The 26,102-nt window shown below is 38.7% G+C and overlaps 1 protein-coding gene across 1 annotated transcript in view; it reads left to right on the plus strand.

Annotated features, from left to right (window-relative positions):
* The window catches only part of ANKS1B (ankyrin repeat and sterile alpha motif domain containing 1B), a 449,800-nt gene that overhangs the window by 260,502 nt on the left and 163,196 nt on the right, over positions 1 to 26,102 (plus strand). The window contains exons 16-17 of the mRNA XM_067312063.1: positions 11,485 to 11,583; positions 23,656 to 23,808. Coding sequence (XP_067168164.1) covers positions 11,485 to 11,583; positions 23,656 to 23,808 — 252 coding nt within the window. The remainder of the gene's footprint in view (positions 1 to 11,484; positions 11,584 to 23,655; positions 23,809 to 26,102) is intronic.

Genomic DNA, 26,102 nt, shown 5'->3' on the forward strand with positions numbered 1-26,102 from the left:
TTAGCTACAAATTGAGACAACTTTTCTTGACAGAACTGTTGTGCTGAAAACTCTTTGATATCCATATCCAAGGGAAGAAGCAATAAGGCCGGATTTTCTGAAGTGTGAGTGCTCACCACTAAAACTGAATTTGACCATAATTCTCCTTTGAATAGGTAACATTCTGTGAAGATAAGTGCTTAGTACTCACTACACTGAAAGAAAACAATTGCTACATATAGGCATTGAGAGGTAATAGATCTTTTTTTCCAAATTCTGGCCTTAATTTGTCTTCACTGTAGATTGTTATCTGTATAATGGGTATAAAAATATCACCTTGCCTTGCAGGAGTCTTATAAAATATTTTAATTACTGTTTCAGAGTTGTCCAAGTATTATTTCAATGAATGTAAAAAAATATGTGACAAGAAAATGAGTCATTCGTATCTGGTGAGGCTTTCAATGGCAAACTATATATAAGACGTGGACCCACACAAAGAATGATAAAGGCTAAGAAAAGAAATGTCAGCTATCTTATTTCATAAGTACTATCCAACCCCCTGGATTGAATTCATGGATTATTTGGAAATACAATTGCACTGCATGTATAATATAATGTAAAAAATACATATTCCATTTCCCAGGACATACGTATCCTATTTTGGAGGTGGGGGTAAGTCAGTGTTGAACTGGAGAAAAAGTAGATATGAAGGGAGGAAGGGAATAGAAAAGGGAGAGTTTACATTCCTGGGTGCTCACACAACCAGAAATCTAATTTCTTATTTGTCTGTTTCTTTCTTTCTTGTTTTTACATTTCAGAATTATAAATATTATTGTTCTGTGGCAAGATATTTAAAGATTGCAAGCAAACTCTTTTGATGACTGTAATAATTAATATATTAGGTTGGATTCAGACAATAGCTACACAATTTGTTATAGGTTCTAGGTGAAAGTTACCATGTTATTGGTGACATAGCTAGATGGTACTGCTTGAAATGTTGTTGTTTGTTGTCATGGTTTAACAAAGAAATAATAAGAAATGCAGTAATCAGTAGATCACTCCAGAATGCACTGCCTACTTATCACCGGCTACGCAGTTATTTTCCAAATCTGAAATTGAGAACTTTAACTTTCAGCAGACTTAGTGTAAGTGGAACAGTTTTCCCCCATTCATTGGAATCATTGCTCAGTTTTACCTTGTTCAAGTATTTTAGAGACGAGCACAGGGCAGACAGTGAAATATCCCCTTCATGGAGAGCAAAAATGCCCTTTCTTCCATGCACTCTGCAAGTTTGGGCCTATCATCACAATACATTTTCTGTAGAAATTACTCTTATTTTAATGCTTGCAGAATATATCATCCCAAAATTAATCTGGAAGATGGCTAGGCCAGGGCTCCTGCCACCTCTGCAACACACAAGGAATAAGTTTTGCAGTGCAAGGATGATTTCCTGCAACACAGAAACGAGATGGAAAAGCAGCTTCCTCCAAATGCTGCAGAGCAACTGAGCCTTGTGTATCAGTCCAAATCTGTGGTGGATTTGTACTTAACAAGATCAGGTCTGCCTGCAATATATCTAGTCCGGGTAAATACCCATAGGGTTAACTTCAAATTATGCCATTGATAAGAGTGGAAAAAAGTATCTATGACTAATTATTTATGTATTTCACTGGGCATTCAGCTTTGGCCACTAACAGAGACATCTAGCCAATGAGTAAGCATGATCTTTAATCTCATCCAGTATGGCCATACTCATGATTCTTGAGAACAAAAACCTTGATTTTCTAGCATATTTTTGAGGAGCAGTGTCTGGTCAGTGCTGAAGGTATGCTTCATGGCACAAATCAATCATTCTTGAAGTCTCTACATGTGACATGATTCCTAACATGATGCTGTAGTCCGTGCATGACATATGAGCTGGCCATCCAGTTGAACGATAATTAATCTTCTTTTATCACTCTATGGAAATGCATTTGCCAAATTGTTATCAGAGAACAATAGCACCATGTATTGACATAAAGCATATGGGATCATATTACAGCAATCTTCTTGTTGCTATGGTAACAAGAGTGGGCCAGCAAAGTGAGCCACCCAGCTGCTGAATTAGAAAGAATAAGAAAAACACAGCCCACTTCCCATGTGAAATGAATTACAAGAACAAGTAAAGGAAGAAAAGAAAATTGTCAACCCTTAATCAAATGTTCTTGTATTTTTAGAAAGAGTATGAAGAAAATGGAGACCATCTCCATTTACTTCATGGGCTTCAGGGACTTGGATTGTACTATCTTTGCACATACTATGAAAATAAATCACGACAGTTTGTGTGACAAAATTCACATGTAACAGAAATCTCTTTTGTGTACTATAGGAGACAGTACCTTATTCAATCCTGATACGCATTCTGTCTGCCTTAACAAAGAAAATCTATAAGAATGCATTAAAATGGATCTCAACATAAAGTGATTCAAAGAAAACATTTCATTTTTCATTTTTGGAATCTGCATCATGTTTTATTATATTTAATAATAAAATACTAAACAAAACAGCATGTTCAGTTGACCTAATAGCCTCCAGTTACTGACATCTAGATCCAGAAAAGGATTTGGGCACCTGCAAGCTAGGCAGTGGCTTCATTTTGCAGTGCACAGAGTAGAATCCAAACAGCCAAGTCAGGCATCCAAGACCATATTAAAAATGCAATTAGGTGCAGCTATGGTGAGCACTGCCACACTTGACTTTTAAGTTCCTGTCTCTGGGATTGGTATCCCTACATTTGAATTAGGCACAGAAATCGGTAGGAAGGCAAAGGCACTCAAAAAAGGGGTTTTCAACGCTAAGCAGGGGAAGCCAGTAAGATATTCTAAAGCAGGAGTTATATCTGAAAGTTTTTGTCTCCCTCTGCAGCCCTGCATTAGACACCTTTCGGAGGCTGGATTTACAGTATTGATCCCTGGAGCTCAACATCCAAGTTGTCCCTTTGGATGTTGACAGCTGGCTCGCTATTTTCTTTCAAAATACACTATGCACTAGAAGCATGACTCTGTAGTTAGAAGTTAGGATACTCAGATCAAGGCAATAGTCCTGAGTTTTAAGCTTTCTGTCTACTTTTTATATGTGGCAGTCACTGGATATAAACGAGAAACATTTTTATCAACAGCACTAGAAGGTTGACTAACCACACCCAGCTGTCACTGGACTAAAGGGTAATATTCATTTCTAGCTAATGTTCCTCTCTAGCTTTTCTAGCTTTTAACTTAATTGTACAGTAATTTAGTTTCAACAGGACTGGTGAAGGATTCCTCCCTAATCCCAGAATGCCCTTCCCTGTCAATTCTTGCATAGCTTGTTCTCTTTTTAGGAAATCAAAAATTTGAGTTCAAGAAATGCATGTGAATCTGGTCTCCCACCTTCTGAGTGAATCTTCTGATGACTGGGCTGTGGTATGAAAAAGAACGATAAAACAGTTCTTCCTCCTTCAGTCACATTTTTAAGAAAGAGCAGCTGTCAATTCGTGTCGCTCTCCCGTGGTTCTGCCCTTAGGCAAGCTCTGCAAATTCCTCCCAGATCAAGCTCTCCTGGTACCAAAGTGGAGGAGGGCCTAATTTCTAGATTCACTCTAAGGCAAGGTTTGATGTAGTTTCCAAGCTGCTCAATCTGTTTTTACCCAAAGGTAAAAAATGCAGGTGTAAACAGAATTTAGCTGTAGGCAGGAACAAAACAAGGGCTTCCAAGACCACAGTCTTGACTTTAGGGGGGATAGGTGTGTCAAGGCTTAAGCACCTTCCTGATCATATGTTTTGCTTGTTGCTATTTCACAGAACTTATACGTGAATTAACTATTTATAAGATGCGCATCCTGTCCAGAATTTTACAGTCTAACTCTTTGACCCTGCATTTTGTACTCTCCAGGCTGATTTGCATGGCTCACATTTTAGACAGCGTGACTAGAGTTGATAAAAACGTGGGGAAGGAAATTCTTGATAGACAGAAATTTGGGCTGAAACATGCACATTTGCTCTGTGAGACTTTCCAGGAGTTGAACAGAGATTTTACATTTATTACAGAAACACTGGTATTAGCTCTATAGTTAAATAGAATTCCATGTTATGTGCAATGCAGATATACAGAATTTTTGTTATGTCTGAAAAATACATTGTTTGCCCCTTCCTTCACTCCCCCAAACTGACACATTTCCACTGGAGAAAGGAATGGTTCCCCGTGAATTCAAGTCTGTTAATTAGCTTGTAGTAATATTGATTTTAAAAAGGGTCCTTTGAGAAATTTAGCATCTAAGACAACTAGTATTTATGTCAAGTAATCTATACAGTCTTCAGAATTTTCATTACTTAAATGAAGTGAAATTATCTTCACAATATACATTCAAGATGTGAAGATGTAATTTAGGTAAGTATTAATAATTACTTTATTGAATTGTTATGACTCAATAGGCAGAGTTGGGTCAGCAGTGTAAGTAATTAAGTGGGCCAACTGTGACATCAGAGGTAATTTTTTCAATTGCCACCTTATCTGTGCAGCTAATTTGCATGGGACAATAGTGTTGGTTGTAATGAATCAGTGGTACAAGAAAGAGTGGATAAAAATAGCAGAAAGTCTTCCTACAAGAATCCTTGTCCCAGTTTTCAGTATTGTTTAATTATCACTATACTTTAATTAACTATTACTGTTGTGTGAAAGGTCTGTGACTATATGTTCATTAGAATATCAATATATGAAAGGTTTTTGATGGCACTGGTTACTTCAGGTTCACTGCTGGAGGAGCTGAATGGGATCTTTAAAACACAGGTTGAGTGGGACTCAATGTCTGTTGGGACTCTTCTCATTTTCCTTTTAAACTGACCCCGCTTATGTCATCTTCTGTCTTAATACATACATTTCAAACTAGGTGTCGGATTCCCTGAGTGGTTGTATACCTTAGCTGCTTTGAGTTGCTTTCCATGTTCTTATCTATGAGTGAAATGGCTTTTTTTTTTTTTTAGTTTAGTAGTAATTTATTATTACTTTCCTAAGAAATGATAGTAACATTGAAAATTTTCTTCAAGTCTTCTGTTTGGTGTTTTTGTGGTTTTTTTTAATTGCTAAGAACATCGTAAAAGTAAAGACAAAAAATACAGTAAGCTGAAGACTGAGAATGAGTATCAGTACTGGTAGTTTAAAGGCAAAATAAGTTTAGAAGGTTATCAGATGATTATTTTGCAACATGCTCAGTCGATTATTCCTAGCATTTTACAGACAAGGAATGTCTTTTCCCCAAGGCAAAATTTCATAGATCTGCAGGGGCTTTTTCTAACATAGTCTTGTCAGGTTTGTAGGTGAAGTAACAATTTCTGCAGTACCTCCAGGAATCTGATAAGTCTTTTTAACCTTAAAGTACAAGTTAACATTTCACTCAATAATCATTCTTACAGATCTTGTTTTCATGTTAACAGTGGCAATGCTAGTGAGAGGCAACCTTTTCGCTCACATCGAAGCTTGCTAAATTCTGATTGTTTGCCAGTTCTCATTTGGAAATGAAATGTGTGACACATTGCCTGAAAATTTTGCACTAATGAGAAGCAATTTTCATTATTGAAAACTGCATTTCTCTACTCTTTTCTTGCAAATCTCTGAGGAATAATCTCACTTACCTTGTGGAAAAGCTATGTTGTGATGAAAATTCATAAACCTTGTGGCATATGATTTAGACAATGAAAAACAAATGTTCTAGTTATTCAGTGTGTCCTCAACTGTTTTTTGAGGTGTCTTTGAGTTGTTCCCAGCCAGAGGACAGTTTAGAACACAGACCTCAACTATTTTAAGTTTGGAAAGAGAGTAGGATTAGGTGAGTGGGAAGCAAAGCAATATGGAATGAGGAGGGGGCTATTTTAAATGAGCTTTGGAGGAGATGCACCATAACAGGCCTTGTTCCCATTGGTGTTATACCTGCTCCCTTTGCATGTTCCTTCCCTGTTATGTGTGTTTGGGGTGAAAGGGGGAAAGAAAGAATAAAGTTTTTTGGTGCCACTGGTCTCAGTTTTCTGATCACTTATTTCACCCTCCATGCATGTATAATGGAAGAATGTCCCCTCTGCTCCCCTGCTCCCACCTTTCTTATTGAGTGGGGGAAATGATACCCCAGCTAAGTGCACTGCCTTGTATATTCTCCTTTTTCCCGTCTATGCCAAGTCTCATTTCCAGCTGCCTTGGAAACCTGAATATGAGACCTGTTGCCCCAACTCTGTTCATTCAGATCCCCCCCCATTTGCTCCTACAAGTGTCAAGTCGCAGGCAGCCAGAGTGAGATTCAGTGCAATACATATTGGTAGAAATATTTGCTGTACATCTGCAAGGCCCTTCAAACACTCACCAGGCCTTTTCTGCAGTACATTCACCATGATCCAGCCCAGTGCTATGTACTAGGTCCCACCTGTTCTGGCTTTTCATAGTCCATTATGGTGATGGTGCAGCAGACGACTACATGGGAGGTTGGGAGAGGGCAAAGGAGAGAGTATAGAGCTCCTCAAGCAATGGGAGTGCTGCATCCACCACTGCATCCTGTCAACACTATACTCACCTCAGAAGCTATCCTCCCCTGACCCATACCAGCCATGGTCTTGGGCAACTTTCTGATACACCAAAAACCTAGCAAAGTTATTGGAGGTTGTTGCCACTGAACTGGGTCTCAATAATGCCTGCACAGCAAGTGAATTCACCCTGATGGGAAGAAGCTCTTATAAAGCCTAAACAGCTTTAGGTACCAGATTCACTCCTTTTTCTCCTCCAGCTGACATAGTTGAATATAGAAAAAAAGCTGATCTAATTGGTGTTGTAAGCCTACAGCCAGAACTCCCCCAAATTTTGTATTCCTTATGAAACAATCTTTTCTTTCATAATAGAGAAAAAAAAAACTCAAATGCAAAATTAATTTGTTCTTTCTCTTATTTTTCAGTCAGTTTTTATTCAGTTTTCACAAAATGATTCATATGCATTTATCCCCTCACTGAGTTTTTTTTCCAGAGCTTTAATTACAATAAAAACCTAAGAAACTTCTCCCCAACCTTTATCAAATTTTAAGTCTATTAGCCAAGGTGAAGAGCAAGAGTAAGCCCAAAGAGCATACACAGGTAGTTTGTTTCCCACACCTCCTCTCTTCCAACCATAATCGTTCAGGGTTCAGATGAGTCTAGTGGTATATCTAGCAGCTGTTTTGAAAGTTTATCTACTATTTTTTATTTTACTCAGATGATAGAACCAGACATAGGAATTTTCCACCATAGGTCTCCAGCAGAGATAATGTATGAAGAAAGATTAAAGATGTAGGTACAAAAGAGGGGCAATGAGAAACATGCACTCATGCCTGGCATCCTAATATGTTCTTCTAATCACCATATTTTAATACCTTCAGGGACAAATCTTCAAAGTGCATTTGTTCCAACAGGATGTAGAATACACGTTGGTCTCTTTTTTAGAGAATCTTGAAAGTTGTTCTGTGTTGATATTAAATGAAGTTTTCTACAAGTTTGTGAATCTTTTGTTTTGACTGGATTTTAGAAGTTCTTTGAGCTGTTTAATGTATTCAAATTAGTCTATTTCTAATAAAGGTAGTGCTTCTGTTGCTATACCTCTGACATATTTCAGATTGTTTTATAAAGATTCTTTATAATGTATAATAGTATAAAAACCTACTTAGATATATTTGGAATCTGGCATGAAGGTTTAACCCAGCATTTTTTTGAGATGCTACGTTAACTTTAGGTGGAGAGTGCCAGAGGTGATTTTATGTGGAACATCCTAAATTAATGCCAATAAAATCTCTATCTCACGATATATCTTCATGTCTTTTGCTCTGAACTTATTTATAGGAGCTATCTCAGATTTTGGAAAAATTTCTGAGTTTTCAGATGGTCCCCATGCTTTCAGAGTCATTTTTCTACCATTCTTGAGTTCAACTCTTCTGCGAAACCATTACCTTCTTATTCAGAAGATCAGCTTCCTGTATGTATTTATGGAAAAAAAGCATGATATTTTTGAGAAGTATGCAGGACCACAAAGTCAAGGGAGGGTCAGCTATATTCTTTCCTAACTTGTGCTTCACAACCAGAATCTTTCTAATTCATATGTAAGACTATCCCTTACACTTCAACATGAGTGGAATTTCAGCAGAGTAAACTGAATTAAATGAGAACTGAATCTGTCCTAGGACAAGTAGTTTTGGTATATTCTTATTGCTTTAAAATTGAGAAGTTTTCCTTCAAACTGTTTTCCTATATTCTTAAGAAAGCTGTAATATCACAAAGCCTCTTATGTTTTTGTTATATAATTGCATAATAATCCCAGTAGAGATTGCTGTCCCATATTTTCTGTTATACGAGCTTGTTTTCTGTTGTATATAAGCATATCAAAGTTAAACCTTTGGACTGAAATTCTCCAGCTGTCTGCTAGAGTAATTTCTTTTTGGTGAATGTTTCCACTAATATAACTCAGCTACTTTCAAGACTGAAATTATGGGAAAAAACATTCTTGTATTCATATTCATTTTAATTACATTTATCATGTCATCTCTGTAAAGTTGATTGAGGTTAAATTTGGCCCAATTTATAATAAATGTGTGCACAGGAGCTGAAAGCAGGGAGACAATTTCTCCTCTTGTCTCTGGTCTGCCATGGCAGAAAAGAAGGAAATGAGGCTTTCCTCACTCTCAACATAGGAGGCAGTGGAGCTAGATTGCAGGACAAGCAGGAAGGGGAATCAGGTAAAAATGAGAACTGGGAACTAGGATTGGTGAACGAGAGCAGAAACCGGGGAGAAGGGAACAAGAGGGACTGTTTCTGCCACTGCACAGGCTTGTACACAAAGCAGACAGCAGCTTTCTACTGCTATTAGTCTACTCCACTAGGTTAAGCAATAGAGGATTATACTGAGTAGCTGAAATTCCCTGGTTTGCTCTCATGGAAAGACAAAGAGCTGGTATAGTTCCATGGCAGGAGACAGTAAGGTCTCCTTTGCAGGAGGGATGAGTGGCTGCTATTGTTGACATTGATGGTGACACACAGGAAAAGCTATGAAGCCTGAGCACGTGGAAAGACCAGGTCCTTACCTTCTCAGATTGGGGACAAGAACGCAACATGAATTCTAGACTTTCCTGAGTTTTAAATATTTGATTTTGTAGCCTTGACATACTTTAAAAAATGTAATACCAACTTCAAGGAAACAAAATTTATGAGCCTGTGTCTATGGAAAAAGCAATAGTACAGAATTAACAAAATAATGCTGTCTCAAAAGCAGCAGCTTTTTGAAAAAAGATGGGATGTTTCCCATGCCTAATTGTTTGTTGAACTGGGCTTTAAACATCACAACAAGGTAGATGCCAAGGTTACTGACACCCATAGTAGCTCAGTGATGAGTATACCATGACTGTTAATAAACATCATGGAGAGATTAAGGGTGAAATCTGTAAAATCAGCTAAATGAGGTGAAAGCAATAGCTGCAAACAAACAATAAGTGCATTTATTAAAATGAATGAAAACATAAAGCTCTTAGTTTGGACCAGATCCTCAGTTGGCTTGGTTTATCTAAATCCATTTATGGTAGCTATTTCTTGCAGCTAGAGAATTCAGCACAAGATGCAGGGTTTTTTTCCCAGGTCTTCCCTTAAGTTTACAGATTCTTGTAGGTTTATTTAATGGAGGAAGAAAGAAAAGAGGAAATGATATTTTGGATGTGCTTACCAGGGAGATGAAGGGGGCATTAACACCGCCTCATCCCTATCACTGTTTGTACAGTCTGTGCTGCGTGCACTCTTATACCACATCATCCTCTTATAACTACATGGCTGCACAGCTTCTCCCTTTAGATCAAGACTGCTTGCCCCTGTTCTGAATGCTGCACACAAATTCTTTCAGGATATGATTTGCAGACTTGGAGTCTTAAATCATACCACTTACTGTGAAATATAATTTTAAATGTAATAGCTTTGTAAAGTTTCCATGATTGCCTTAAAAAGACCTCCCTTAGATTTTGCAGGATACACTGCAGAGCAGTACTTGGGAGTCCTCAAGAGTACATCTGTACACTAATCAGTCCATCTGAAAAGAGTGAAGATTTAGCAGCTGAACAGGATGAAGTATTGCTTATTTCAGTGTGCCTTCTGAAAGAAAGCCATGTTGCTGTGGGACTGGGAGATTTTATATTCAGAAAGAATTCATATCCATTATTAGGCCTGGATTCAACAAAGCATTTAAGCGTGTACTGTTATGCACGTATCTCCTTCTGATTTCTCTGCTGCTTAAGAGCTCTACTGAGTCAGCAGCAAGCTAAATGGAAAGGTGGAGGTGAAGTTTTTTGTGGATTTGCTCACATAAAGCCTATTTCATGGTGATGAATGCAAATAATAAAAATTCTTGGTTTTAGCAAATTAGTGTCATCAGTCTCCAAAGGAAGAGTTCAGAGAGCTCATTTGTTTTTTGCAGGTTTTCTTCACACGTATAGTGGTTAGAATCTTTTAAAAGAAAGCTGAGCTTTTGTCTGAAATGATGTAGTCCAAAAAGTGATACGAGGTTGTCAGCCTAGTTTGAACCTTCTTAATTTGATCCCTGGCTGCAATTCACTTTGTGAGCTACTGATCTGCCTCCTGTGATTCCCAATAGTCACTGCTAGGTAGTCAAGTACCTGAACCTTCAAATGCTGAACTTATTAGTGGTGTCAGACTCTTTGAACTTTTCCCTGTATTCCCCACCCTTTTTATGAATATCAGAATCATCTCTTATGATTCATATTATCCCCTTATTTGTGTGGCTGTAGGTTATCTCCTGCTGCTACCAGCTCCTAAGAATAGAGGCTTGAATTGTGGAGGCTTATTTTGTGGACTGATAGTTTGAACAGATGGTCTTTTTCTGCTGTTTGTATATTAGGAATTCTTTGACCTGCCCGCAAGCAGGGAGATAATAGCAATGATAGTGCAAAGTTAGGACAGCACTTTTACAGTTAAATTCAGGGGGATGGGGGTTGTATGGGGTTTGTTGATACCACTCGACCTCTTTGCCTCTTTAGCATTTTACTAAAAAGGTACTAAATAACGTTATCCTCATCCACTCAGCTGATCTTATTATGTGGTATGTATCTTCCAGCCCGGAGAAAAATGAACATAATGTGTAGCCAGGTGGGGTAGGAGGGGAGGGAAAAAATGAAGAGTTTACAAACGTTTCTATAGCCATGTCCTTGGTCTCAATCAAATGAAAGAAGGTTTCACATCTGGTATTTGATTTGAGTGAGAGCTACAGCTTCTCCACTGGCAGTGCTGCCAGCAATATAATAATTGTCTATGAGTTCAAGTGGCTTCCACATTTTGTACAATGTGGAAATCAGTGCAATCATCAGTAATTTATGATTCTTGTCAGATACTGTGTGTTAAGCAAAGTGTTCTTTTTTAAACACAACAGAAGGGCTTGTTTCAAGCTATTGAAGGCATCTGTTATTTTTCATTTTTATTTTACCTTTTTTTTTTTTAGGGAAGCAATGTAATGGAGGATCAGGATCTATTGGAAATAGGAATACTTAACTCTGGACACAGACAGAGAATTCTCCAAGCAATCCAGCTTCTCCCAAAGGTATAGTTTCTGTTATTATCCAAATGAGAGAACTAACACCTACTGCTTTTTCTTTATTTAAAACACTTTTCATGAATGGACATAAACTACTGTTTTTGTAGACTTTTTTTCACATGTGCAAATCTGACATAAAGTTATGTCATTGCATTGGACCAACTTTGTGTAGATGTAATTGACAAATAAAGCAAAGGAGAGTCAAATCTGTAATTTGAAATGGTAATTTCTTTAGAATTTGTTATAATTATTTTTGGCTTTTCAGTCTCTTTATAGACTCTGTCATTGTACATGTGTAAAGAAGGCTGTCAATGAATCCCAGATGCTTCTCTTTAAATAGAAGTTAGCCAGGAAACACTTTGCTCTTTGGAACAAGAATTATGTAAGAATTCTTAAAAGTCTTGGATAAAACATCATTTTTCTAATATGTGCCTTCCATGTATGATTTGGGGACTTCCTGCAGGTGCCACCTTTGATTTGCTGCTGTGTATATGAATTTTGCTTGGATGGATCCAGCTATGGATGGAATACCTTGCAGTCACTGTTATGATCATTTTTTGGTGCTAGCTGATTTAAACTACAGATTATAAAATCAGTCATATACAGGAATGAATCTTGTATTTTGCATACCAGAATATATCAGTGGAGGCTTCTACTAGCATTCCAAAATACGGAAATCTGAATAGGTAAACAAGAGAGATTCTGGACCTAGCATGAAAACCTACTGCTTGATTTTGGGAAGCTGTGTAAAGAGAACAAAGGAAGAATGTAGACACCAGTAAGGCTCAGAAGGCTGCCACACATGACGCAGATACTGACTCAGCACAAGATATTGGGGCAGGAATAAAACCTGATATAAAGTGTGTAAATGCTCTAGTGTTTGGGTGCAGCATGTGTAGAATAATTTTTACAGTTTTTGATAATGCTGGAGAATAGAAAAACAGTTAAAGGACTTTTCACTGAATGAGGCTTTCTAATGCATCATGGCTTACTAGATAAGTTCTTATGGATCACTTGTGAAAGAGAACAGGGCGAACTATTTCTGCATCTGCTTGTGCTAGTCAGTCTTTATATAGCACAGTATGAGTCTGTACACTGAAAAAGTCTGTAAACCAAAGATGATTAAGGGCATTTATATTCCAAATACCTTATTAGACAAGTGAGATAAATGGTACAAGTAGTAAGGTATATAAAAGTAATATTTGATGAATTACAGTAAATACTTAAGGTTTACCTATGAATTTATGAATTTTTCAGCAATGCTATGATTTAAATGAGACTTTTTAATCTTAATTTTAGCTGATGAAATATTTTTCTGTGTTTTCCTTGCTTCTTAAAGAGATCAGGCTTTTTATTCTTGTTTAAATTGATCAAAATATTGAATGGCTTTTTAATGTATCATGATTTTATTGATATCTGCATTCAATAACTGGTGCTTACGAAAAGATTGTTAATAAGGCCTGCTTTTGGAGCGTATACTAATGCTGAAAGCCAGGTTCTGTCATAGAACTCCAGCTGAGGTCTTCTTTTTAAAAAATACTTAGTATGAGAAAGGATGACAGAATCAAGATCTAGAGACACTCCTGAAACCAACTGAGAACAAGCTGGTTATGCAGTTACCTGGAAGAATCAACATTTTCTGAACCAAAGATAATTAAGTAACACAGAATGGCTTGAAGCATGGGCTAAATAACAGTGAGGTAGTCTTTAGAGGCTTCCCTGCTGAGTTAGAAAAAGTCCGTAAGGACCAAGTTTCTAATGTGTCTTTGATGCAAGAATGTTACACCAAAACAAAGGCAGTCAAAAACTGAAGCTGTGCATCACATTTCTTCACTTAAATGACTCAGCACCACAAGAGAGCTTACACAGTAAAAGTACATAATTTCCTATTCTAAATCCAGTTCTTTTGAAGGCACAGCTGTTGGAATAGTTACAGTGCCCACAAATTGGGATTATGGCAGCTTTTATCTAATGTAACCCACCCTTGCTTTATTCACAACAGCTTGCTGAAAATCTAAAAGATCTTTCACACCCTGCAAGAAACCATGAAACATTTTTGTATATCTTTTAGCTTGTTGATAAGTTCAGCTCTGTCATCATACACTCAAAATACTGCATACCTTCTGAATATTTTAAGATCTCAAACCGTAATTTGAGTCTCATTAGATAAGAACTCTTTTAGTTAGTTTGTTTTGAGAGTGTACCTCCTTTCTATTCCTGATTTAATTTAAAACTTGATGATTCCTTGTGTTTTAGTAGTTAGTAATATTGCTGATACTGTTATTTTTAGTTTTACAATTAAAGTTTCCTGACTTGTGATACTTTTTTAACTCAGGCATTACTGAATAAGCTGAGAGGGTAAAAATCAAGTAACAGATCTATTGCCAATGTTTTAAAATACTGTTCTTTGAAACTTGTTTTGTTATTCTCATCAATCTTCATCTCTGCAGTCTGAAAATGCAGCAGGCATTTAGTGGTTGAAAAGAAAGACTGCCTTTTCTCACTCATAAATGCTGGCTTCCTAAAGAGTAATGATATTTCTGTTTCAGACACCAGTGGCATGTTTAGGAGATTTCTAGAGCTTGTAGTAATTTTACATAGGAAATAAAATGCCTATCTTCCCAAATATAGGTGAATTAACCACTGTATTTTCTTAAGCAGTGTTTAAACAGTATAAAAAGGTACATTTGACCCAGATTCCTCAAAATATCATATTTTCCCTCAATGATTATGTATTTAAGGAGAAAATTTCATGAGAGGGTAAACCCCTGTGGTTCTAGCAGATAGACACACTTAGAATCTTTCAAGTAGATTTCCCATTTTTGTAATATCCTTTATTTTTGTTGGATTAAAGTTGGTAGCTCAAATTCTTGTCTCACACTAATACAATTTAAGTTATTCAAGTTTCACATGAATATTAATGAGAGCACTTTATGGCTTATTATTATTAGATAAGGTTAAGACACCGCAGTAAAAATATCATTTGTAAAGTTAATTCTTAAAATGGAAATATTTCATGCATGACCTCGGTTTTAGAGCAAATTTCTTAGCAAAGTTTGATATTGCATTTAGAATTTTTTGCATGAACAGAATGAAATTAGTAAATATTTGGAGAGAAATTTTATATGTATTGCCATGAGGAAGTTCAGACACGTAGGGAGCTAGAGACAATATATAAAATAAACCCCTGAAGCTGAGAGTACAAGGACTTGAGGAAAAATGAATATGAAGAAATTGTGTGTGGGATATGCTTAACTGGCTATAAATAATATCAGTCAGGGTATAATGTTTTGGCCATGCCCAAGTGACACAGGAAGCTAAGGAGCACTTTCAAGTTACCAAAAGCCTATGTGCAGGTGACTTCTCCATAGTTTACTAAGAGGCTAAAATGTTTTTGAAAATAATTATCCTAGCTTATCTAAGAACTTAGATAAGAAAAAGGATTGTTTTCCTGCAGGATGCTCAGTGTATGTATGGATCCTTCTCCCAGCCCAGAATGGGAACACATTCTCTCATTTGACAGATGGAAGAAAGATGTTAGCTGAAAGAAGCTTTTTCTTGGCTTCAGAGCTATTCTTACAGTGCACAGCTTGTTCCTTGCTGCATAGAGAGGTCTCAAGCACAGAGCATGTCTGGGAATCTTGTAGGGGGCCTGCAGGCAGCCAGCTTCTTTCCGGGGTGCTTTGCAGAACCAGACAAGAAGTAGGACAAGAGCAGGGAATGAGCACGTGCTCTTTGTAAGCTGTGTTACATGAGCAGTGAAGCTGTGTTTCCAAGAAGTGCTGGATCTGTTTCTCAAGTAACACTGTCATCTGTGCAAGCACAGTAAATCTGGCATTTAGGAAAACAGAACTACTGTGCATGTGCAAATTAACTATGCTGTGTAAGCAGCAGAGAAGGACAAAATTATATGTTTGCTATTACTATATTGCTATTGGTTTAGACATCCTAGAGCTTAACAAGATATCTGTTTTGAATCCTGATGTTTAATTCTCGACCATTCAGCACGGCTAAGAGGGTACATCATTACAACTTCCATTGCTAGAGACAGCAACCAAACTAGGAGATGTTGCAAAGTGGATATCATAACATTCCTCACCCTTTCTAGCTATTGATCCTTGGTTCTGGTCTGCTGGAACTGAAGATGAGAAAAACAGGATTCAAGGGAAGCACTTTCTACCCTGCTGTTTTTCCTCCTTCAAATGCCTCTGGACTTTACTTTGCTGGCTTGGAGGAAGGTCACTCACTCACCTCCTCATTACACTGCACATAAAACCTTTGACCTTAAGTACAGAAACAAGCACTAGAATTCAGCAGAACACAAGAGTAACTAAGTTTTTTAACTATGAAACACAAAAGTATAGTCTACATTAGCAGGTGATGCAGCACAGTAGGGAATGGGTCAGTAGAACAAGGCAGTTAGATACATTCATGCTATAGTTCAGGGGGTTTATTTCAAATTAGCTTTAGTCTGGTCCCAGAGACCAAATGTTCCTTCCATGCATGTGCTTCAAAGCTGTCTGATGAAAGCGGTTCCACAAAACTTTTCTTTCTTAACTGAGCCTATCAGCCTATCACTCTGGAATGCTGTCATTTATCTGTCTCATGTAGGCAATAGTAGCATGTCACACATCCTGCCACTATTGCCCACATAATGAGCCTTATTTCTGTTTCTGCTTCTTTTATACCTTCTTATTTGTGGTTGACTCTATATTGCCTACTGCCCACCTGAGGTTAGTCATAAGGCAAGCAATTATGCTGTATGAGAGGGAGCAGTATCATCTTTCTATGGCCACTACACAAGGACAACACCCCAGATGATCTGACTTGGATTTCCTACATATTCTTTTGTCTGAGAAAGAAGATATGGACAATTACTTTCTGGGAGTCTCTACTGCTACTTCTTTGCTCCAGGCCTTCACCTTTCATGTGGTCCTTAACTCCATAAAAGCCACTGATGGAATCTACATTCCCATCTGAAACCTGCCCCAGGGCAGCTGTAGACCACAAGGACTACCTCTCAGTTGCCCCACACCTTTCACTCACTGAGGCATTTTTATGAACGTACTGTCAGGCTTCATCAGAAGGACTCATGGTGCCTATATAGCCATAAGTCCAGCAGAGGATTCAGAGAGAACACTGACACCTTCTCTATGGGCAGCAGTAGTGTTAGCAGCATCTGGGTATTGCCTGCCTCATGGGAAATGCTACACACCCTCTGCATCACTAGGTCATGAGACCATACATAGCCAGAAATGGAGCAAGCACACAGTTTAACTGTGACATAGAATATACTTTTTGCTATCTGCCTGCAAGATAGCAGGCTGTATGACAGATTGGATGCAAATGTTCCTAATGCCTTCCAAATTGTAGGTCTGGGTTGTGCCCTGCACAGCCCCTGCAAAGGCACAATTAAGTCTTTTTATAAAGACCAGAATAATGAGGACCAGTTTCTTCAACATCTGTAGGCACAGCCCTCTGTTCTCTTTGGAGCTTATCAGAGCACCAAGGATGTTGCTTGTATCCTGCTGCTGCACTTTCCCTGATGAAGGGTATGAGCACAAAGAGCATCCAAGAGTGGCTAGAGTAAGACAAGGAAAATGTGGTTAACAGTGAAGGTCTTTTGCAACTGGAAATCTAATGGGAAGATTACAAAGGAATCGATTTTCTGTGTCTCCTTCTGTCATCAATTTCCTTTCTCCATCCCCACCGCCACACAAAGGTAGAGGGAGCAGGAACATCTTAATGGCCTCTGAGGCCTGCTTGTTGCACCCACTCACTCCTCAGTAGTGCTCAATCCACCCATTCTGGGTTGATGTTTACTCTGCTTATGTCTCCCATAGCCCTCTATGCATTTTGTGACCTTTCTGGCCTACTAGGGTGTAGCTGTAACTCCTGTCTCCAGTGCCATTTGGAAACTACACAGGTCATTTCACGAAGAAAAAAATTCCAATAGGAGATTCTAGGAGGTAGCTGCTAAGGTGGGAGGAAGGGAAGGCTAATGAGGCCTGTGTAAGTGACTGCCATGACTTGGGCAGGGAGGAGGAGTAAGACTTGAAGAGAGCTAGGGAGTCAGGGAGCAGAGCTGGCAGACTCGGTCCTGCAACCTAGAAGTGTCCTCTCTCCAAGAAACCCTTCTCAGTGTCCTCCTCCTCCTTCTCCTCCTCCAGTAAGATAAGAGCTTTTGTGCAATCTCCCTCCCCTTTTTCATCTATCAAGAGAAATGATTCATCTCCCCTGTGCCTATACCTTTGTCCAAAACACTCTATTCAAAGAGTGACCCTGCCCTTTCGGCTTTAGGATAGTTTGTCAGTACATTGTATTTGACACATTGTGCCCTAGAAGGTCCTTAGCCGGACATCTTCAGTCCCAGAAACTATCTCTACCCCCACAGTGCCCTGTGGCCACGTTCTCTGCAGCTGCCCAACATGCAAAGATTCAAGGCAGCTATCCAGAGGGACCAAGGCAGCCTCGCAATGGGCCATGGACCACCCGTGGCTCAGATTCCCTGCTCCCCTACCCTAGAGAACACACCTGCTAAGAGGACATCCAGCATTATGCAAAAGCTAAAAATCATAATGATTAATGACCTAAACATTTTCCTGAGGGCTGGCACAGCCCACCATGGACTAACAATGACAGAAACTGGCCAGTGCAGCCTAACAAAATGGGCAGGCACAGCACTTGCAGTCATGGGAAGAGCAAAAGAGGTTCCAGCAGTCACTTCTTTTTCTCTACCACTTCTGAATCCTATCAGCTTCACTCTTAACCTTTCCATAGTCAGCATGCTACAATCATCAGTAATGAAACAGCTAACACTGGCATTATTCTTTAAAGATAACAATGTAATGAACTAGTAGCAGTGTCTGCAGAAGAACAGTACTGCCCCTATTTATGATCAGTTAGTATCTGAAAGGTTATATTTGCAACAGTAATGGCTTGATACTTACAGATTTTATACTACTGAGTCAAACAAAATGCACATATTTGGTTTGATGTTTGACACCACTGGTGCATGTATTATAGCTGGTCTGAAGTGATTGAACGGAAATACAGTCAGTAGACAGGATTTTTTTTTCTTTCCAAAAATACACCACTCAAACAAACAGCATCAGCAAAGAAGCCTACATGGTTTAAATGATCTGTGAGTGGAGTCTAAGGTCCTGGTGTGGTATGGAAACTACAAATAGTTGCAGAACCTGGACCTGTTAGTGAGGACAGCAATAAGATGCAGCCAAACTGCAGCTCTAATAAAGTAAAGAGGCAGCATTTCCAGACATATATTTCAGTTTTAAAGAGTTTTTTTAATTTAAAAACTCCATAAAATTTTATATGAAAAGCAGATACAGCAGATACTATGATGATGGTACTATGATACCATCATGTCTAGATAATCAATCTGTCAACAAATATTTCAAAGGAAAAAATTCAGCCAGCTATAAATGACAGTTAATATGCTACCTGATATTATTAACAGACATAACAAAACTTTTCGTACAAGGGGACCAATACTGAAAGGTTATTAACTTTTATGTACGTATTTTAGAAAATTTGTTTTAGACAGATTTGGGGGGGGGGGGTGGTTCATGACAAAGCAAAATACTGCTTTTCTGCTGAAACTTCCAACAAATATTCTAGTTCTGACATTATGTTTCAGGAGCAGCCTGACCTGGCTGCTCCGCCAGGGAAGCTAGGCTGGGAGCTGGGGTAGCAGCAGGGCCAGCTGGGCCATGCTGTCCCCAGCAAGGTGCAGCCCCTGGGGACCAGCATGAGGGGAGCAGAGCAGAGCAGAGCAGAGCAGAGCAGCACAGGTGGGTGATGGTGCCCAGGGTCAGCCACAGCCTGGTGACAGCCAGGCTTGTCCGCAGGATTGAGACAGGGTCGCCATGGAGGTGGGAAGACCACTCAGTGGGTCAGGATCAGCAAGGTACATGGCCAGGCCCAGGTGTACCTACAGTGGAGCTCCAGCAAGGATCAAGGACTAGGACCTGAGCTTCACTGCAGCTCCTGAGCAAAGGTGGAGAGGCCCCAACAAGGGGTCCCACAGCTCTTTCTCATACAAGCCTGATCCAGGGTTACATGGCTGCACCATACTGGACTTGGCCTTGAACACCGGCAGCCAAATCTTTGGGACCAGCAAGGGGAAAGAGCTTGCAGAGCCCGTTGGTGCTTTCAGGACCTGGACAATAGGCTAGTCAGTCTCATCTGCATCCCTGGAAAGGGGACGGAGCAGCTCATCCTGGAGGCCATCTCCAAGCATGTGGAGGAAAAGAAGGTGATCAGGAGTAGTCAGCATGGATTCACCAAGGGGAAATCATGCCTAACCAATCTGATAGCCTTCTATGATGGAATGATTGGCTGGGTAGATGAGGGGAGAGCAGTGGATGTTGTCTACCTAGACTTCAGCAAGGCTTTTGACACTGTCTCCCATAACATCCTCATAGACAAGCTCAGGAAGTGTGGTTTAGATGAGTGGACAGTGAGGTGGATTGAGAACTGGCTGAATGGCAGAGCTCAGAGGGTTGTGATCAGCGGCACAGAGTCTAGTTGGAGGCCTGTAGCTAGCGGTGTTCCCCAGGGGTCAGTACTGGGTCCAGTCTTGTTCAACTTCTTCATCAATGACCTGGATGAAGGGACAGAGTGCACCCTCAGCAAGTTTACTGACGATACAAAACTGGGAGGAGTGGCTGATACACCAGAGGACTGTGCTGCCATTCAGAGAGACCTGGACAGGCTGGAGAGGTGGGCAGAGAGGAACCTCCTGAAGTTCAACAAAGGCAAGTGCAGGGTCCTGCACCGAGGGAGGAATAACCCCATGCACCAGGACAGGTTGGGGGTTGAGCTGCTGGAAAGCAGCTGTGCGGAGAAGGACCTGGGAGTGCTGGTGGACACAAGTTGACCATGAGCCAGCAATGTGCCCTTGTGGCCAAGAAGACCAGTGGTATCCTGGGGTGCATTAGGAAGAAGGTTGCCAGCAGGTCGAGGGAGGTGGTCCTCCCCCTCTACTCAGCCCTGCTGAGGACACATCTGGAGTACTGGATCCATTTGTGGGCTCCCCAGTACAAGAGGGATGTGGCACTACTGGAGCAAGTTCAGCGAAGGGCTACAAAGATGATTAGGGGACTGGAGCATCTCTCTTATGAGGAAAGGCTGAGAAAGCTGGGCCTGTTTGGCCTGGAGAAGAGAAGACTGAGGGGGGATCTTTTCAATGTATACAAGTATCTGAAGGGAGGGTGTCAAGAGGATGGAGCCAGACTCTTTTCAGTGGTGCCCAGCGACAGGACACGAGGCAACGGGCACTAACTGAAACACAGGCAGTTCCATCTGAAGATGAGGATAAACTTCTTTACTGTGAGGGTGACAGCACTGGCACAGGTTGCCCAGAGAGGTTGTGGAGTCTCCTCCTCTGGAGATATTCAAAACCCGCCTGGACGCAATCCTGTGCAATGTGTTCTAGGTGACCTTGTTTGAGCAGGGGGGTTGAAGTAGATGATCTCCAGAGGTCCCTTCCAACCTCAACCATTCTGTGATTCTGTGATTCTATTGTATACTGAACCCTTCATATAGGCTGTTGAGTGACTCAGTGACAATTCTATCTGTTGGCACCAAATTCAAAGGTCACATACATTCCAGCTGTTCTCAGCCTTTTGTTTATTTGATTTTTCCTCTGTATTTGCTTGCCTGCAACCCTTGGCAAGACACCGTGATAGGAAAGATCTCTATTTTAACAGCCCTTCTGACTGAGACTGCTGGTAGCATTTGAGAATTCGGAGACTCCCCAAGTTTTGTTTGCTTTTCATAGAGACTGATGAGTTACCAATATTTTGGACCAATCTGCATGAAATTTCTCAATCAGCTGGCCAAAATAAAAATCATGTTAAAATCAAGATTAATTAAAGATCAAATGGCAATAAACAAAAGAAATATTTTGCATAATGTTCCCCATCTGAATACTTTGAAAAGTGTATTTCCCTTTGCTTTGTTACAGAAAGGAAACAAAAATACCTTATATCTTTCAAAAGTCATGTGTTCTCTGTGGGCCCTGTGCATCTGCTTCATGTCTTCTTTTTATTAGATTTTTTTTTTCTGTTTATCAGGTCCTTTCTTTTCAAGTCTTTCAGCATACCTTGTTACAAATCAACTCTCAAAATAAGCTTCTTTGGAGTCAGAGCTACCAGGGTTCTCAGCTTTTTTGTCCAGCTGGACAGACTACTGAAAATCTAAAGTTTGAAATAAATCTGACTGACAATGAAAGAGGAATGTGCCATGATTTTGACATCCAGGGTTTCCATTCTAAATCAGAATGAAACTAAATTCCAGAATGTCAAGATCTGCAATAAAACTGAATTCATTACAATACTGTCGTAACTCAATTCCTGTATATTAACTCTCACTTTCTAATATGACTCCTTTGTTACAGAAGTCTAAAAATCCCATTCTTAATTATGTGAAGTCTCTAGTCACTCTTTTATGATTTAAGACAATGATTTCACTGCATCGTTTAAATATTTCCATTAATATTTTATACCCAGCATCTGCAACAAAAGACCAAAGAGTAAACTCTCAGATCCATGATGCAGTGTGCCTGGTTCTGTGTGCTCCTCTCTGATACGCAGCAAACCAAGATCTTGTCCATGACATGTTAGCTTTTTGCATTTGAACAGACAGTGCTATATCTTTTGATGAACATTACTTTGGCTTTCAAATGCAGACGTTAATTTTTTTTCTGTTTTGAATTCAAAATGCATTTCAAATAAACTGTGAGAAATAAATTGGTTCAGGCAAGATTTTAAGATCAGAATTCTCTTCTTTTTAGATTACTTTGTCACTCACTTCAAACTTAAGCTCTAAGCTTTGTGTTTCTCTCACACTTCCTTTGTTCCCAGAAAGTAAGAATGTATAAGCAGGCAAAAATGTGAAACTGGCTTTCACCATGCACAGTATTACTCTTTCACATGCTGGAGATTCTATGCAAAATATAAGGCCTTCTAAACCTCTAAATCTTCTTAAAAGTTTACCACTTCAGTATGCTATCAAGCTAGCAATAGTTATATTTCTATACAAAGATGTTATGCATATAATATTGTGGAACAGTGAAGATATTGCATAACTTTTTCTACTTTCTTGTGCCACTATTGCATATTACTTTAAAATTCATAAAACCATTATGTCATAAATATCTGAACAAGTAGAGGCTTTCTACATTTTTATCTTTTATAGCTAACTTGAAAATCTTCACTTGTGTCACTGAGAGGCAATTGTGAAAGAGAAATTGCAGCTCTTTACTTCTCAGTAGCTTAACAGAATTCAGAAAAATAAAATGCAAGTGATATTTCATAGTTTATTATAAAAACAAGATTTATGTGATTATGTTTTGTGTGCCTGTGTTGGTATATAAATGTATGTGGTGCTTCTCTGTTCATCATTCTGTCAATTTGATTCCAATAATATTTGGATCTATTGCCCATTCTCAATCAACTTTGGAGATGGAGAGCAATCTAAACAATATTAAATTTCCAGGAGTTCCATGAGAAAGGTGACCAGGTAGAGGAGAGAGACCATTTTAAACCTCTTCTAGGGGGAAAAGTACAGTGTAACTTCAACCTTTATAAAATATCAGATAACCCTCTAGGAGAGATTAGGAATAATATAATCAAGGAAATATGTTTCATTTGGAGTTTGATATCAAAGGATCCATTCCTCAGTCTAAGTTCCCCCCCTTTTATGAAATCCTAGGTGCAAATCTGACTTTTTTGTGCAGTCAGGATATTATTAACATCTCTCTTTTGCCCTGTCTCACATATGGATTCTCTGATGTCTAGTAAGAAGTGAGCTCATGCTACAGCCTTAACATACTTTGGTTTAAAAGGCAAGCACCCATGAGACAAAGATCCATTGGAAATGAAGTTTTATTAGTGCTTTTGCTCACAAAATTATTTCTTCATGTTCTAATCATTAAAATAATATTGGTCAGAGAATACGATAACTCTGACCCAAGGAGAGCAATATAATTAATTGCTGTTCTGAAAGACATGTAATGCATATTATCAGTAATTCTTACTCATTCTTGTTTTGCAGATGAAGCAGATTGGTCATGATGGCTACAACCCCACCTCTGTAGCTGAATGGCTGGATTCCATTGAACTGGGTGACTATACCAAATCCTTTCTAATTAATGGCTATACATCGATGGACCTTGTAAAAAAAATCTGGGAGATTGAATTAATTAATGTAAGTTGATCAATTTATGGCAGTAGTTCCTCTTAAATATATTGTAGCACATGTCTTTACATACCAAAGAGAAAGCGCAAAAGAAATTGCATTAGAAATACTGTCATCAGGTACTGTTAATGATTACAGCAAGTACTGTTAATGATTACAGCTTTTATATCTATACCTAGGCTGACCGTAACCTTTGCTTCCATTAGCTTTGCCATTGTCTTTAGCATGTTATTTAATCATCATGACTGTGTCTGGCTTCAGGTTTCTGAATGAGATTTTAAAAATATTTTTGTAGTTCTTAAATACAAAATGTTAAGTCTTACTTTTTAAGTTGTGTAAAAACAGTACTTGCTATAAAGACACAATTTATTTTTTCCGTATACTCTGGCTAAATTAAACATAAAATTAAAAAACCTTAAATATAGTGAAGAAGTTATATTAAAGAACCAAAATATTTTAATTATCACTTTTTGTTGAAATTTTGTTTACATGAGTCAATTAAATAAGACACCCAAATATGGGCAACAGTGAACATTAATATGGACTACACTGCATATTAATTTGGAATAAGATGAATTTTGTACTATTACAGAGAATATATTGACAGTACAGCTTTACCAATAGAATTTTCTTACAAGCTAAGTATCTAAAACTAAGTTGTTTTCTTTTAAAAAAGATAAATGGTCATATCTTTGGATCTGCTGTGGCCTTTCAAATTGTCCATATTGTCGCTTATCTGGCCTTTAGGGGACCATATAGTCATCTTATCTGGCCTTTAGGGCAATCCCTACACAGCAAAATGCCTGATGTCATACTTTTTTGGCTCCTCACAGGCAAAAAAAAGTGTACTCTTCCTTCTGGTACAGAAGATATTGCATCTCTGCCTCTAACCATCATTACTGCCTGGCTTCCCCAGTGCTCAAAGGGCTACCAGTAACCAGAGACAATCAAGCATAAGATAGAGCAGCTGGTGCGACTTCACGCAGGGGAACAGTTCCCAGTTCCCAGCGTGCCCTAGGCTAGAGATATGGAGAACATAAAGATGGTGCAAAGCCATGTTCCAGCAATGTAGCAGGTGCACATGGTGCAAGCAGATATAGCCCAAGACCACAGTTTAAATAAAAGAGGTATTGCATTAAGTGAAAGGCAAAACTATTGTTTGTTGGAATTTCTCATCATATTAGTTAATATTAGCTAGCGTGAAAATGGGTAAGAGCAAGGACCAAACTCTGCTTTATGTATGCCTGTTGCATAAGGTAAAGGTATGTTGTAGGTACATAATTAAAGTCAGGATATGACTGAGGCTATCCTGGGCATCAGCTGCTAAGCTATTTGTGATTGTGACTTTTTTTTCAAAGGGGCTAGAATTTTTACAAAAACTGGGGACCCTTTGAACCAGAAGCTTATACAAATTAACGACCAGTATAGAGTTGGGAAAACTGGAACTCTCTGCTCATATTGCCTACCGTAAATTAATTTTGCATCTAGAATATTTTGCTATAATCAACTCAGAAACAAATTACCCTTTAGCTCCCCCAAGTGGATCATTAAAACCTCATTAAAGGCTTGCAGCTTGATTCCAAACTTACACTGATGCAAAAAGTACCTACACTGAAGTTAACAGGAATACACTTCTGTAAAAGTAGTATAAACCAAACCAGTATATTTCCCTCTAATTTTAAAGCTTAATATCATGTTCTCATTTAAGTCCTGTACTTACTGGAAAAACACTCCTTTTTACCATGAGTTCCAAGGAGAAGCTGTTAAACAGTTGTTTAAATATTTATATAGATGCAGATATCTATAGAGGTACATCTACCGATATAATACTGGATTATGTTGTTCAGGATCACAGTTACTAGTGCAGTTCTACATTCTTATCCAATTTTTGTAAATGAGAGAAGCTCAGAATTTTCATTTTAGTCTAGTCAGTATATATTTAATTTCTTTCTTTTTTTCTACCATTTATCACCAATCTGTAGTAGCTAATCATAATGAAATAATGTACACTAAGAAAATCTGTAGTTTAGAAAAGTATTTATTAGTATTTTACAGTTTCAGTTGATAGGAATCTTTCAGAAATGGACAAGAAAATGGTTTGAGACATTGTGTAGTCTGGCAGAACAAGATTCTTATCTCTGACCAGCATGCCTGCTGTTCAAAATCAATTTTAAAGGTTCCACCTCCTGTTCAGGCCATGGCAAGCAAGAACTTATTACAGAAAGTTTTCATAAAGGAGTCTATAAAGGTCAAAGTCACTAACTCTGGAATTATACCTTCTGTCTTGAGAAGGTCAGAATCCA

This window comes from Apteryx mantelli, chromosome 1 (assembly GCF_036417845.1).
Source record: "Apteryx mantelli isolate bAptMan1 chromosome 1, bAptMan1.hap1, whole genome shotgun sequence".
NCBI lineage: Eukaryota > Metazoa > Chordata > Aves > Apterygiformes > Apterygidae > Apteryx > Apteryx mantelli.